This window comes from Chelonia mydas, chromosome 8 (genome assembly GCF_015237465.2).
Source record: "Chelonia mydas isolate rCheMyd1 chromosome 8, rCheMyd1.pri.v2, whole genome shotgun sequence".
Taxonomy (NCBI): domain Eukaryota; kingdom Metazoa; phylum Chordata; order Testudines; family Cheloniidae; genus Chelonia; species Chelonia mydas.
In genome coordinates, this window is record NC_057854.1 from 31,884,192 (window position 1) to 31,899,088 (window position 14,897).

The following is a 14,897-nucleotide window of genomic DNA, read 5'->3' on the forward strand; positions in this document are numbered from 1 at the left end:
ACTTTCTACAAGCCATTACCCTATGATCCCACTGAGAGTTACCAAAAGCAACTACAGCATTTGCTCAAGAAACTTCCTGAAAAAGCACAAGATCAAATCCGCACAGACACACCCCTGGAACACCGACCTGAGATATTCTATCTACTACCCAAGATCCATAAACCTGGAAATCCTGGGCGCCCCATCATCTCAGGCATTGGCACCCTGACAGCAGGATTGTCTGGCTATGTAGACTCCCTCCTCAGGCCCTACGCTACCAGCACTCCCAGCTACCTTCGAGATACCACTGACTTCCTGAGGAAACTACAATCCATCAGTGATCTTCCTGATAACACCATCCTGGCCACAATGGATGTAGAAGCCCTCTACACCAACATTCCACACAAAGATGGACTACAAGCCATCAAGAACACTATCACCGATAATGTCACGGCTAACCTGGTGGCTGAACTTTGTGACTTTGTCCTTACCCATAACTATTTTACATTTGGGGACAATGTATACCTTCAGATCAGCGGCACTGCTATGGGTAACCGCATGGCCCCACAGTATGCCAACATTTTTATGGCTGATTTAGAACAACGCTTCCTCAGCTCTCGTCCCCTAACGCCCCTACTTTACTTGCGCTATATTGATGACATCTTCATCATCTGGACCCATGGAAAAGAAGCCCTTGAGGAATTCCACCATGATTTCAACAATTTCCATCCCACCATCAACCTCAGCCTGGTCCAGTCCACACAAGAGATCCACTTCCTGGACACTACAGTGCTAATAAACAATGGTCACATAAACACCACCCTATACCGGAAACCTACTGACCGCTATTCCTACCTACATGCCTCCAGCTTTCACCCTGACCACACCACACGATCCATCGTCTACAGCCAAGCTCTGCGATACAACCGCATTTGCTCCAACCCCTCAGACAGAGACAAACACCTACAAGATCTCTATCAAGCATTCTTACAACTACAATACCCACCTGCGGAAGTGAAGAAACAGATTGATAGAGCCAGAAGAGTTCCCAGAGTCACCTACTACAGGACAGGCCTAACAAAGAAAATAACAGAACGCCACTAGCCGTCACCTTCAGCCCCCAACTAAAACCCCTCCAACGCATTATTAAGGATCTACAACCTATCCTGAAGGATGACCCAACACTCTCACAAATCTTGGGAGACAGGCCAGTCCTTGCCTACAGACAGCCCCCCAACCTGAAGCAAATACTCACCAGCAACCACATACCACACAACAGAACCACTAACCCAGGAACCTATCCTTGCAACAAAGCCCGTTGCCAACTGTGCCCACATATCTATTCAGGGGACACCATCACAGGGCCTAACAACACCAGCCACACTATCAAAGGCTCATTCACCTGCACATCCACCAATGTGATATATGCCATCATGTGCCAGCAATGCCCCTCTGCCATGTACATTGGTCAAACTGGACAGTCTCTACGTAAAAGAATAAATGGACACAAATCAGATGTCAAGAATTATAACATTCATAAACCAGTCGGAGAACACTTCAATCTCTCTGGTCACGCAATCAGAGACATGAAGGTCGCTATCTTACAACAAAAAAACTTCAAATCCAGAGTCCAGCGAGAAACTGCTGAATTGGAATTCATTTGCAAATTGGATACTATTAATTTAGGCTTAAATAGAGACTGGGAGTGGCTAAGTCATTATGTAAGGTAGCCTATTTCCCCTTGTTTTTTCCTCCCCCCCCGCCCCCCCCCGACGTTCTGGTTAAACTTGGATTTATGCTGGAAGTGGCCCACCTTGATTGTCATGCACAGTGTGGGGAGAGTGGTCAGTTTGGATGAGCTATTGCCAGCAGGAGAGTGAGTTTGTGTGTGTGTGGTGTGTCGGGGGGGGGGGTGAGAAAACCTGGATTTGTGCTGGAAATGGCCCACCTTGATTATCATGCACATTGTAGGGAGAGTGGTCACTTCGGATGAGCCATTACCAGCAGGAGAGTGAGTTTGTGTGTGTATGGGGGTGGGGAGTGAGAAAACCTGGATTTGTGCTGGAAATGGCCCACTTTGATTTTCATGCAGGTTGTAAGGAGAGTGGTCACTTTGGATAGGCTATTACCAGCAGGAGAGTGAGTTTGTGTGTGTGGTTTTTGGAGGGGGGTGAGGGGGTGAGAGAACCTGGATTTCTGCAGGAAATGGCCCACCTTGATTATCATACACATTGTGAAGACAGTAGTCACTTTGGATGGGCTATTACCAGCAAGAGAGTGAGTTTGGGGGGGGGGGGGGGGGGCGGAGGGTGAGAAAACCTGGATTTGTGCTGGAAATGGCCCAACTTGATGATCACTTTAGATAAGCTATTACCAGCAGGAGAGTGGGGTGGGAGGAGGTATTGTTTCATGGTGTCTGTGTATATAATGTCTTCTGCAATTTCCACAGTATGCATCCGATGAAGTGAGCTGTAGCTCACGAAAGCTCATGCTCAAATAAATTGGTTAGTCTCTAAGATGCCACAAGTCCTCCTTTTCTTTTTGCAAATACAGACTAACACGGCTGTTACTCTGAAACCTGTAAGGAGGCATGGGCTCACGTGTGCAGGTTATGGTGTATGAGTGCTCTTAGGCCTCACTCTTGATACTAGGCAGAAGTAACCTGTTTTCTGTACAGCAGTGCTCAGTTAATGCACAGTCAGGATTCCCTGCATTTCCAGTCTTGTTCATTGCTTTTTAAGGTTCTTATACATATCACACTTTGCAGTTGTTCTGAGTAGGCCCAAGGTCTTTCCGTAAAATGTAGGAGTTTTTAATCTTATAGTTACCACTTGTACTAACAAGTTTCTTTTAGCAGTTAGTCCGATTCATTACTACACTGCATCAGATCCATAGCCAGAAGAAATGCACATACAACCTCCATGCTATAATTAAGCAATTGGCCATTATTTTTATTACCCCTGAGACTTTTTTTTCAATTTCCATTTGTGGTAATTCTCTCTATTTTGGGGATATTTGTTGGGCTCCTGACCCATTTTCCCTTTAGTTTTTTATTATTATTATTATATGATTATTTTTATTACTTGTATCATTGTAGCATCTAGGAGCTCTAGTAAAGGACCAGCACCCCCACTGTGCCAGGTGTTGTACAAAAAGAATAAAAAGACAGGCCCTCCCCGTCCCCCTTTCCTTGTGTGTATCTCTGTGCCATTTTGCATGTTTTGCGACTTTCTCTTTCCCGATTGCTTATGATCATCCAGGTACTACTGCTTTTCCACGTGATAAAGAAGGGGTGGTAATTTTGGTGAGGTACATGCCTGGGAGTCAGGGGATCTGGGCTGAGGCCAAAAATTTTTAACGTGGTCTTTGATGTTTGAGGGTCAAATTTCAGCCTTTCCTATGCTTCTTCACCAGTGGCAAAATAACTCGTGTGACATTCTCTTGGGGCTCCATGTAGCACTACGTAGGAAGTGAAGCAGATGCTTTTTTCTGATTACTATATTTGGATTTTGAACTAAAATGAGCCCTAAGGTAAACCCATTCCACGTGGATTTAAGCAGAGGATCATTTTCCTACACCAAGCAGGGGATTTTGGAGTCATTGAGTCACTTGCTAGCAGTGATGTGTTCCTCTGCCTCTACCAGCCACCAAGACCACAGCAGCAAAAGGACCATTTATTGGATAAAGGTCCTGATCCACTTGATTCAATACAGTCCCGGACATCTTGACTCACAGCAACGTCACCATCGATGGCAATGGTGGCACGTACAGGGCGTTAGTCTTATGGCTTTTGTCCAATTACCACATCCCTCCAGCCTAGCATGCCGTCACCTTCAGCATCCCCTCCACTGTATGCAGCAAGAGAAATGGGACCATGCACCACACTGAACAAAGGAAATGGGGTAACAGTCCATTTCCACCAACCCTCTTGCCCCCATCTACCCTGGACTGGATTGTGTGCTCCACCTTATCAGCGCTGGCTGCTCTGTGCCTCCCATCGCCCCCTGCATGCTCCACATTCCGCTCTCATGTCCCCCTGCTCTCAGCTGCCCTGCTCTGCACTGCCTCCCCCACTCCTTGCTGGCTTGCACTGCATTATTGCCCCCTCGCCCTGCACAGCTGTACGGCGTGGCTCTCTCCGCTCTCTGCTGGCTGTGCACTGCCTCCCCTCTGCCCATCTCATCACTGCATACACTCTGGGACACTTCCCCCAGTTTACCACTGCATTCCCCCACACTTCCTTTCTGCCCCCATTCTCCTTTCGCTCTTCTCCCCCTCCCCAACACTGCATCGCCCCCACCACCCCAGAAACACACTGCATCCCCCTTTCACCCTGCCCCCCACTCCCCCTACACTGCATCGCCCCTCCCCCATGCACTGCATTGCTCCTCCCCCTTGCTGTCGCCCCGCCCCTTCACACTGCCCCCTTCGGCTCGCTTCCCTTCTCCCTCACTGTATCGCCCCGCCCCCCCGGCTCCACACACTGCATTCTCCCCCTCCCCGGCTCTACACGCTGCCCCCGTCCCGGCCCGCCCCGCGTTGCCCGCTGCCCCGGGCCGGGCACGGCCCCCACGCCCGGCTCCCGGTGCCGCTCGGGAAGATGGCGCGGCACGTCCAGGTCAGTGCGCCGCGGGCCGGGCCGGGCGGAGGAGCCGTTGGGAGCCGGCCTGGCGGTTGGAGCTGCTGTGGCGCGCTGGGTCGGCCACGGAAATGGCCCAGGGGGCAGCGAGCCAGGCAGGCCGGGTGGGGGTGTGCGCCGGGGAACCGGGCCATGGGGTGGGGCCAGGCTGGGGATGGGGTGAGGGGTGCGTGGGGGGGAGGGGAGGAGGTAGTACCAGAGTGCGTCGTGGGGTGTGCCAGGGTGGGGGGGGTACCGAAAGGGGTGCCAGGATGGATCTCGGAGAGGAACTAGGGGGGTGCTAAGGTGGGTCGGGGAGGGGTGTACCGAAGGGGTTGCCAGGGTGGGTTGTGGAGGAGTGTACCAAAAGGGGTGCCAGGTTGGGTCGGGAAGGGATACAGGGGGGTGCCAGGGTGGGTCAGGGAGAGATACTGGGGGATGCCAGGGTGGATCGGGAGGGGTGCCAAAGACGTGGGTTGGTGGGCACTGGGGCGGGTTGCTGAAAAGACGGTGCCTGGAAGGCTGCAGAAAGCTGTCGGGATGGTGCCGTACTCTACAGGGGGAATAATACTGGCACAGTGCTAGTGCCTCTGGGTGTGAAAGGGGGACCGATGTAGCAAGATAGCCAGTGCAAAGGTACTCCCAGGACGCAAATGATACAGGGAGCAGGAACAGAGCTGCGCAGGAACTGGAATTTCTCTTCTGCTGAAAATTTGACACGTCTGGGGGAAAAAATCAGAACAGAAGTTGGACATTAAAATTTCCGAGGGAGGGACATTTAATTTCCCACACATCTCTACTTCTGCTTCAGCTTCCTGGGTCATTTATAGTCAGTTGGCACCTTTGCACTGGCAGTCTTGCTGTGTTTTCCAAAGCATTGCTGTAGCTACTTCAAACCAGATTGGAGTGCATTTGGGAAATACAGGCATCAGTTGCATGTGACCACGTGGGTTGATATCGTATTAGGAGAGGGTTATGCCAATCCCATTTCTGCTTGGAGGGGCAGTGTATTTCCTATGTCTGCTCTCTATAATCTGTCATTGGCTTTCCCCACAGTAATGGTGTTATTTTTTAAAATAGGCTAGTGGAAAATACCTATATTCAATCATCCACTTTAGTTTCTTGCAGCAGAGAATTGTGCCCTTCAGCGTGTCCTATTTATTAATTCAGTGTGCTTTTTGAAACATCATGCAACAAACACAATACATTGATTAAATAACAAGTTCCTGCATATTGACAGAATTCCAAGTAGAGGACACAAGTTAGTCCCTGCCTACCAGCGTGCGTCTTTCCTACGGTTTGCCCCAAGCAAAAACCTGTCTGATAAGGTATGTCTACATTTATGGCGGTGTGTAAATTACAGGCACTACAGGAGCTTCTGGAGCCTTTCGCTGTGGCCAGGAAAGGCTCTGGCAGGGGGAGGTAGTGGGACACTACGCTGCTAAAAAGAGCAGTATAGACATGGGAGGCACTGCGTGGCATGCAGTGAGCCTTGTATGGTATAAACCCTAGAGGTACTGGTGTGTAAAGCACTCTACTCTAAGCCATGTGTCACGATCTACACTGCTATTTATACCCATGCTAGCTGGAAGTGTAGTGTCTGAACTCTGCACACCGTCTTAAGTGTGGCTGTACCTATAGATGTGCCTTGCAGAGTGCCCCGAAGGGCGGCAGGCCCTGTCTCGGATAGACCAACTCATTTAGGGCTAGATTATTTTCCTGTTCTGATTATTGTCTACTGTTTTGTCCAGTGTAGTTTTAAAAACCAGATGTGATGTGCCTTCCCTCATTTCCCTTGGGCAGTTACTCCACAGCCTAATATGCCTCATTGGCATGAGGTTTACCCAGATATTCAGCCTAAATATTTTCTGACTTAATTTCAGCCTGTTATTCATAGTTGTACTCTGATATACTGTACCAGATAATTCATTTCCATCCTTTGTTCTCACATTCAGCTATTTGGAGTCTGTAAATCATCGCTTAGTCAAGCTATAAATATTTAGTTCTTTTAATCTGTGATCATAAATCATTTGTTTCAGGGACCTGATAACTTTTATCACTTTATTCTGGATTTTCTGAAATTTATCAGTACTTTATCTGGTATTTATCGAGGGCTGAATGCAGAATTCCTGTTGTGATATAAAGATGGTCAATAATCTTGTCCATGACATGGTACCTCAGTAGATGCTGCCTAAAACTGTGTTGACCTTTTGGAGCACAACCATACTGCATAGCAGACTTATGTCTCTTTTCCCAGTCACTATTGCTTTCGGGTCTCTTTCATTACTTTTGCTTCCTTGTTTGTTCCTCTCCTTCTCAGTGTGTATTTTGGATTATTTCCCCCCAGATGTATTTGCTTGCTTTTTTTCCAAGTTTCATTTTCCTTTTAATCTGAATGGGAGTGGTTCACTCAGTTTTGCATCTGGGATTGTTACATGTTAGTTACTTTTTTTCCTATAAAATTCAGAGACTGATTTCTCTTTCAGCTTCAGCATCCCCTAGATGTACAAATTATCTGTAACCCCCCCCTCTTCCCCCAAAGTGGCTATTTCCACAAGTTTTTAATGTGCAAACTGTATATGGCCATTTTTTTAACCTGAAAGTTGAAGGTTGTATTATACAAATTCAGGGGCAGCCAATCAAATCCAGTGAAGGTTTCAATGGCTACCTTAATAAAAAAAAAAAAAAAAAAAAGAAAGAAAAGAAAAGAAAAAAAAGTGATTCTTCATACTTCTCAGAAATGTATTATCAGAGTTACTGTCTCCCTTTCCTTGACAGAATCGCTGGGAAACTACATACCATGGTTAATTAAACCAAATTTAATTAGACAGAGATTCTGTTAGCGGTTTGTCTTCAAAATTTTCTTGGACTGCCATTTAGCTGAGTTTTGATGGTTGTAAATTCAGTCCTTTTATTTAAAATAAAAAACAAAGCTTTAAGCATTGATTTATAGGTGAAGGTGTGGACGAAGAGGAGCAAAGGCAGCTGACTTCAGAGTATCCATTCTAAACAGGGCCTGTCACATATTAGATTAGGCCTATTAGGATTTCCCTGGCTGTTTCTTTCTAGGTTACACTCAGGGCTTGAAATATTTATCAGATGCCTTCTAATAGAAGGACTAGGTCTACTAACTGGTAGCTGATGAGAAAGATGAGGGTGCCTACCAGTGAAATCATGTTAAAAAGTCCAGTTCCTAACCCCAGCTTCTGGGAAGTCAAAGGATGTTGGGATTTCTATTGGTATACTATCCCTGAACCTTGTTCAAAGGGCTTCATCTTTCATATCATTCTCTAGCTAGTTAGGTCTCTAATAAATCTCAATTCTCTGGCTGATGGACAGGAGAAAGGATCCTTTCTCTCTCTCCTCCCCACTCACCTGAAGACCTTCTTTGAGTGTTGTTAGGTGGATAGATATTTTTGCTGTTTTGCCTGTCCTCTAGCCTCTGAACTATGAGGGTCTCCTCCCTATGAGTAGCTGCATTGTCTGCCTCTGCTGATCCTAGTTTTTCCAAGCAGCAATACAGTGACAAGAATCATGTCAATTTCATTTTAATTTTTCCCCACAGGTTGAATAACACCAGTGAAACTGAGTAGTCTTGTCAATTTCTCCTTGCTGCCACTTGGAAAGATATGAGCTATTGGTGTGCAGACTCAGGAAGACAGAACTGTGTTGCATGTATTCTGAAGGATATCTTTGCAACCAGAAATGAAAGCTTCTCTGTCAGAGAATCTAATGGCTTTTTGCCAGGGAAAACATCCCATTTTTTGTTCTCCTAATTCATTTCATTGTTCCCTCCCTGGTTTTGCTCCTTTGTTCTTCCCTTGTTTGTCTTGTTCCAATTAATCTCGGTACTAACCTTCTGGATAGTGAAGAGGCAGTAATGTTTTTTTTTGGGACTAGCCATTAAAGGGTATTCTAGAAGGAGACACTCTATACCTAGAGATCAAGGTCCAGATTCTTAAAGGCATTTAGGTGCCTAACTCCCATTGAAATCAGTGGGCACCTAAATGCCTTTGAGCATCTGAGCCCACAGGCCTCACCTTTGTAGTCCCTCTTAGTTGCTTTCTGGCCAAGATTTAACTTGAATTCTGGGCCTAAATTTTTGTAATCCCTGCCATTATTTATAGGTATTCTGAATAATATGATTTGACATTGTTGGAAATTCTGCCTCTGGAATGTTGTACTTACAGGAGGAAGTGGCAGTGGCCCCTGGTTTACATTTTCAAATTCTGTGATGACTTTCTCTGAAGTCTCCTCTGCAACCGCTTTTACTATTGGAGTAAAAAACCCCAAAAATGCTTGGTGGCATCCTCTGTATTTGGAAATGGTCATAAATAACAAGCACCTGCCTAGTCCTGGATTAAATACTCTGGTGTTGAGGAATCATGACGTTTGCCTCATTTGTGCCAGCAGCTATATTAGTGGATGGGCTGGTATTTTTTCCCCCGAGGCTCTTTAAAGCAGCTAGTATTGTACAATGATCTTCTTACAATTAATATTTCAAAAGTGAAACACAAACAATAGCTTGGAGGGTGCATTTTTGCTTCATTTGAATTCTTTGCAAACAGATTACAGTAGTTTCTTCAGCGTTTGCTCTCAGGCTTCAGTGTGTCAAGAAAATTTTAAATGGTTGCTAGACCTTTGAGGATATGACTTTCTTTTCTTCTGCTGAATGATCAGGACACGCATACTTAAAAAAATCATTCTTGTTTTAGAGCTATTATCTGCACTAGTGAATTTCCTGTACTTAAAATGGGGAATATCTCTAAAGCCGTTAATATTGTAACATGGAATATCATTTTACTCCTTGAACTTGTGATTTCAGTAGGTGTAGCTGAGGAGTAGGATATCTCAGTTTGAGTGAGGGCTGGTCTACGCTAGGATCTTATAATGATATAGCTACATCTCTCAGCGGTGTGAAAAATCCACGCTCCTGAGAGACATAGCTATACTGACCTAACCCCAGGTGCAAACAGGTGGGTGGAAGAAAGAGCCCCTTGGGGAGGTGGATTACCTGTGCTGACAGGAGAACCTACACTAAAATGCTGCAGCTGCTCTCCTGTAGGGTTTTAAGTTAGACATACCCTAAGAGGGTAGTGTGGCCCTGTATTTACCCAGGCTAAACTTTATTAAAAGACAGCATTCTAGGAACGTAACTTTTCGCCTTGAACTACCTGAGTCTTTGTATCCTTCCTTAGATTTGCACACAGAGGGTCTCTGCTACACATGGATCTTGCCCCTCCCTACCTGAAAGCGGAGTTGGCCATCTCGGCAGCACTGTCCCCCATCTCTTTCACATATCCCAAAGAGGGGTCTCACATGGTTAGGAGATGGAGGGTGGAGTGGCTGGACTGGAGCGGTCGTAGGCACACAATATTCCTCCTTCAGCCTGCACAATTTAGTGAGGAAAGATAATGCAGACCCAGACAGTATTATCTTTTCCACGGAGTACCCATCCACTGGGATCCCACAGCCAGTGTGTGTTCCCTGGTAGAATGGTTAAATGAAAGGCCTTGTTGTTTACCTCATGGGAAGGGCATGGAGGACAACAAACTCCACCTCTCTCAGGAATGTCCTCTCATGGGTTTGCCATCAGGGTTTGACCCAGGCCAACATTTGTAGAAATGTGAAGGTACACTTAGGAGCAAAATGCTAGCTAGATTTTTTTTTGGTGCGGAGTCCTTGTTTAGCTGTGGATGCTTTTGTTTGGAAGCAGACTTAGTTATCTGCATCTTGAATTGAGGGTTTATTTTTTTTAAGTGAGGAATCAAGAGTGTTGTTTTGTGCAAGATCATGCTATTGGTTAGCAAAGGAATGTCTTTTGAAAGTGTGCGCTTTCCCAGGGAATAAAATCTCTTAACTGTCTCCCGTATCTGAAGCAGTGCCAATGGCCTATGCTGAAAGACAACTAGACTGAATTTTTCTCAATGCATCATTTGGACAGTTCATATGGTGAGAAGCACCACTGTTAACTGTAATGAAGTTAAAGGTTTTAGTAAAATTGCTAATTTTGGAGACACTTTGTAGAATAGTAATGTTATGGCTGGGAGATCAAAGTCAGGGAATGTAAATGTAAGATAGGAACTGTTCTAATCCTGATAGCATACGATCTATTTGAAACTGATGAGAAAAAGCTCCTCATCATCCAGAATGAATAGCACTAAGGTAGCTAATATATGATTAGTTATTATGATTTGTTTGTTTTTTAATATCTGCATTAAATGCAGATTGCTTGCATTGATTAAGAACATAAGAATGGCCATTTTGGGTCAGACCAATTGTCCATCTAGCCCAATATCCTGTCTTCTGACAGTGACTGATGCCAGCTGCTTCAGAAGGGAAGGGACAGAAGAGAGTAGCTATTGAGTGATCCGTCCTCCTGTCATCCACTCCCAGCTTCTGGCTGTCAGAGGCTTAGGGACACCCAGAGCATGGGGTTGACTATCTTGGGTAATAGCCATTGATGGACCTACCCTTCATGAACTTATCCAGTTCTTCTTTGAACTCAGTTATACTGTTGGCCTTCAACATCCCCTAACAATGGGTTGTACAGATTGACTGTGCGTTGTGTGAAGAAGTATTTCCTCATGTTAGTTTTAAACCTTGTGCTTGTTAATTTCACCGGGAGATGCCTGGTTCTTGTGTTATATGAAGGGGTAAATAACACTTCCTTATTTGCTTTCTCCACACCATTAATGATTTTCTGGACCTCTGTCATAGCCCCCTTTAGTTATCTCTCTTCTATCCTGAATAGTCCCAGTCTTTTTAATCTCTCCTTGTATGGAAGCTGTTTCATATCCCTGATTGTTTTTGTTGCCCTTCTCTGAACTTTTTCCAGTTCTAATATATCTTGCTTGAGATGGGGTGACCAGAACTGCGCGTAGTATTCAAGGTGTGGGTGTACCATGGCTTTATATAGTGGCATCATATTTTTTGTCTTCCTATGGTTTCTTAATGGTTTCTTAACCTTTCCTAATGGTTCCTAACATTGTTAGCTTTTTTGACTGTTGCTGCACGTTGAATAGATGTTTTCAGAGAACTATCCATGATGACTGCAAGATTTCTTTCTTGAGTGGTAACAGCTAATTTAGACCCCATCATTTTGTATGTATAGTTCAGATTATTTTTTTCAATGTGCATTACTTTGCATTTATCAACACTGAATTTCATCTGCTCAGTCACGTGAGATTCTACTGTAACCTTTTCTCAGTCAGTTTTGGATTTAACTACCTTGAGTAATTTTGTATTGTCTGCAAATTTTTCATCTTACTGTGTACCCCTTTTTCCAGATCATTTATGAATATGTGGAACATCACTGGTCTCAGTACAGATGCTTGAAGGACCCTGCTATTTTCCTCTCCCCACTGTGAAAACTGACCATTTGTTCATACCCTTTGTTTCCTGTCTTTTAACCAGTTACTTGTCCATGAGAGGACCTTCCCTCTTAGCCCATGACTGCTTACTTTGTTTAAGAGCCATTGTTAAGGAATCTTTTTAAAGGCTTTCTGAAAGTCGAAGTACGCTATATCCACTGGATCATCCTTGTTCACGTGTTTGTTGACAGTCTGAAAGAATTCTAATAGGTGTGATTTCCCTTTACCAAAGCTTGGTTGACTCTTCTCCAACATATTCTGTTCATCTTTGTATTTAGTGCTACTGGGTGCATAAATTTTTCACAGGAAATCATAATAATTATGTTTAATTCCAATTCTTTTCATTAGTTTGGATGGGAAACTGCTCTACACACTACTGACCTGTGTATGCAGATTTATTCCCAAGAATTTTGCACGTGCATTGAGTTATATAACTACAGAAAGAAATCCTGGAGGAATCAGAGATGATCTATGGTTTATCTCCTGCTGTTCCCCAGAGTTGCATGGATGGAGGTTATAATTCAGAAATAATGTGACAGAGGAGACTCAGATAGTGGACTATGTAATTAACGTGTATTAAGTGTCTGAATGATGGTGGGTTAATGCCAATTTTTATTTGCCAGTGAAACTTTAACTCAGCAAAAATGTTGACCTTGGTACCTGCTACCACTTCTTTTTTAAAGGATTGCAGATTTATCCTCATCCCAATTTTTTAGTGGCAGTGTAAGTTGTCTATATTGGAGGTGCTTGAAGTGAAGTCTGAGTTTATTAGGGAAGTTTTTTTAGGCCAGTTTCTAGGAGAATGAAGATAGTAGCAGTGAAGTGGCTTCCACTTCCTCCAGTGGGATGGTACTGGGTTTGATACTTAGAGAGACAATATCAGAATATGTGGGGGAAAATGATTCGTTGTGCAGTTCCAGGTACATAGTTTAGAGGCTGCTAATATCAGGAAAATAATACTTGCTGATTAAAGGAGCAACTTCAGCATGCAGAGATTAGTATGCAGGTCTTAATTTCAGGGTCATCTTCAGGGTCTTCTTGTACTTGCCTTTTATTTTTGTACAAGGGTGTCTCTAGTGGAGAAGGGACTTCTGTAAGGTCTCTTTTGCAATGTAAAGTGTAGGAGAGACTAAAATGACCTTTCTGTGAAAGAGCCGGACTCTGAAATGCTGAAACATTCCAGACATGACCTGAGGAGTTGCTATGGCCAGTCCCCAGGGTGCTGTTTTGTTTGCTTTTGAGTTGAGATACCTGAAATGGGAGTTCAGTGAATGAAAGAAAAAACCTGCTAAAATAGAAGGGAGGGATTGGACTGAAGTTTGTAGCTCAGCATGAGCTCTAAGGAAGGAAATTGAAGAGAAGTGACCCAATATTCCATGGAGCATTTCAGGGGATGCAGATCCATAAGTGTGGATCTAGTTTGAAGATCTGTTGTTCCAATAGCTGTCAGAGGGTAAAGTGAATATAAAGAACTGTTGGTGAATGAGTGTTGGGCAGAAGAGAGTTTAATTCCTTTGAGTTAGTGTCTTGTTTAGGCGTTAGTGTACATATGTTGTTTTTTCAGGGTCTTATTTTCATTCATTAGTTTATATTTATAGAGGAATAAATAAATCTTCCCTTTTTATGTGACCCAAGGAGTGAGTTGCTTGAAAGGGAAACGTTTTATCTTTAGGAGATGCTAACCTTTAAGGATCAGAGGGGTAGTCGTGTTAGTCTGGATCTGTAAAAGCGGCAAAGAATCCTGTGGCACCTTATAGACTAACAGACGTACTGGAGCATAAGCTTTCGTGGGTGAATACCCACTTCGTCAGATGCATGTAGTGGAAATTTGAAAGGGCTCTTTGCCGCTCTAACCTTTAAGGGAAGCGCTAGGGGGATATGAGATGTGTGTTGTCTTAATACTTCTGGGGGAATTCTCGCCACTACGCAATGCAGAATTTTGCAGATATTAACGTGTGTGCAGAATTTCCTTTCCCTCACAGAAATGGTTGCAGTGCTGCTCGCCACCACTAAGAGCTGCTGGACCCTGCAGAGCCCAGCTCGCACATAAAAGACACTGCCGGGGGGAGGGAGAGGGTTCCTGGCAGCTACAGTTCCCAGCAGGTCCTGAGGGAAGGAAATGGCACATAGGAAATTCCCTGCAAGCCTGGGACCAAGCATCAGGCTGTTTCTGCCTCTGGATCCCTGGGCTCTGGGGGGGAGGGGAGTGAGTGTCTGGTCCACAGCTGGGCTCTGCAGGGGAGAGGGTGCGGGTATCTGGACAAGGAGGACCCTGTGGCTGGGCTTTTGGGGGGAGAGGGTGCAGGTATTTGGGCTGGGGGCAACACATTCAGTTTGCCCAGTGTGTCTGATAGTTTCAAAGCCACTTAGAGATCTGGTTGCCCAGTTCCCATTGATGGGAGCTGGTAGTCCAAATCCCTTTTAGGGTAAATTTACCCAGAAAATGAAGGTGTGATTGTAGCATGGGTAGGCATACCCCTGGGCCAACAACCCGAGTACATACCCAGATACCCTGCAGGCTTATACTGGGACAGCCAGCCCACTTTGAATCCTGTGCTGCCACGTCTTCACTACTATTGTTACCTGAGCTAGTAAGGTTAAAGGTAGGATGGATATGCTTACCTGTGCTGCGGTCACACCTTCATTTGCAGTGTAGATGTCCCCTTAGACAGCTCTGCAAATCTCAGCCTGAAAAATTTCTGTTTTAGTCACTAAAACCTACCAGTGGAGGAACGTGTTCACCCTTCTCCTGATAATTGGGGGGTGGAGCGGGCGGGGGGGAGGAAAGAGTATTGTAATTTCTTATTTGAATTACTATTCTAAGTAATTGCTAACTGTACTGACCCTACGTTGTTCTAAAACAAGTATTAAGTATGAAATGACAGCTGGACTTTTTGTAGACTTGGGCCTCAGTCTTGCAAAGAGTT

At 44.9% G+C, this 14,897-nt stretch overlaps 1 protein-coding gene across 6 annotated transcripts in view; it reads left to right on the plus strand.

Annotated features, from left to right (window-relative positions):
- Positions 1-4,408: 4,408 nt before the first annotated feature.
- The window catches only part of RANBP17 (RAN binding protein 17), a 258,274-nt gene continuing 247,785 nt past the window's right edge, over positions 4,409-14,897 (plus strand). For 4 of the 6 annotated variants that reach the window (XM_043553021.1, XM_043553024.1, XM_043553025.1 and 1 more), the window contains exon 1: positions 4,593-4,713. In XM_043553021.1, coding sequence (XP_043408956.1) covers positions 4,690-4,713 — 24 coding nt within the window. In that variant the 5' untranslated portion in view covers positions 4,593-4,689. Of the gene's footprint in view, positions 4,714-14,897 lie in introns of all 6 variants that reach the window. The other 2 variants (XM_037906717.2, XM_043553023.1) reach the window with 2 other exon arrangements.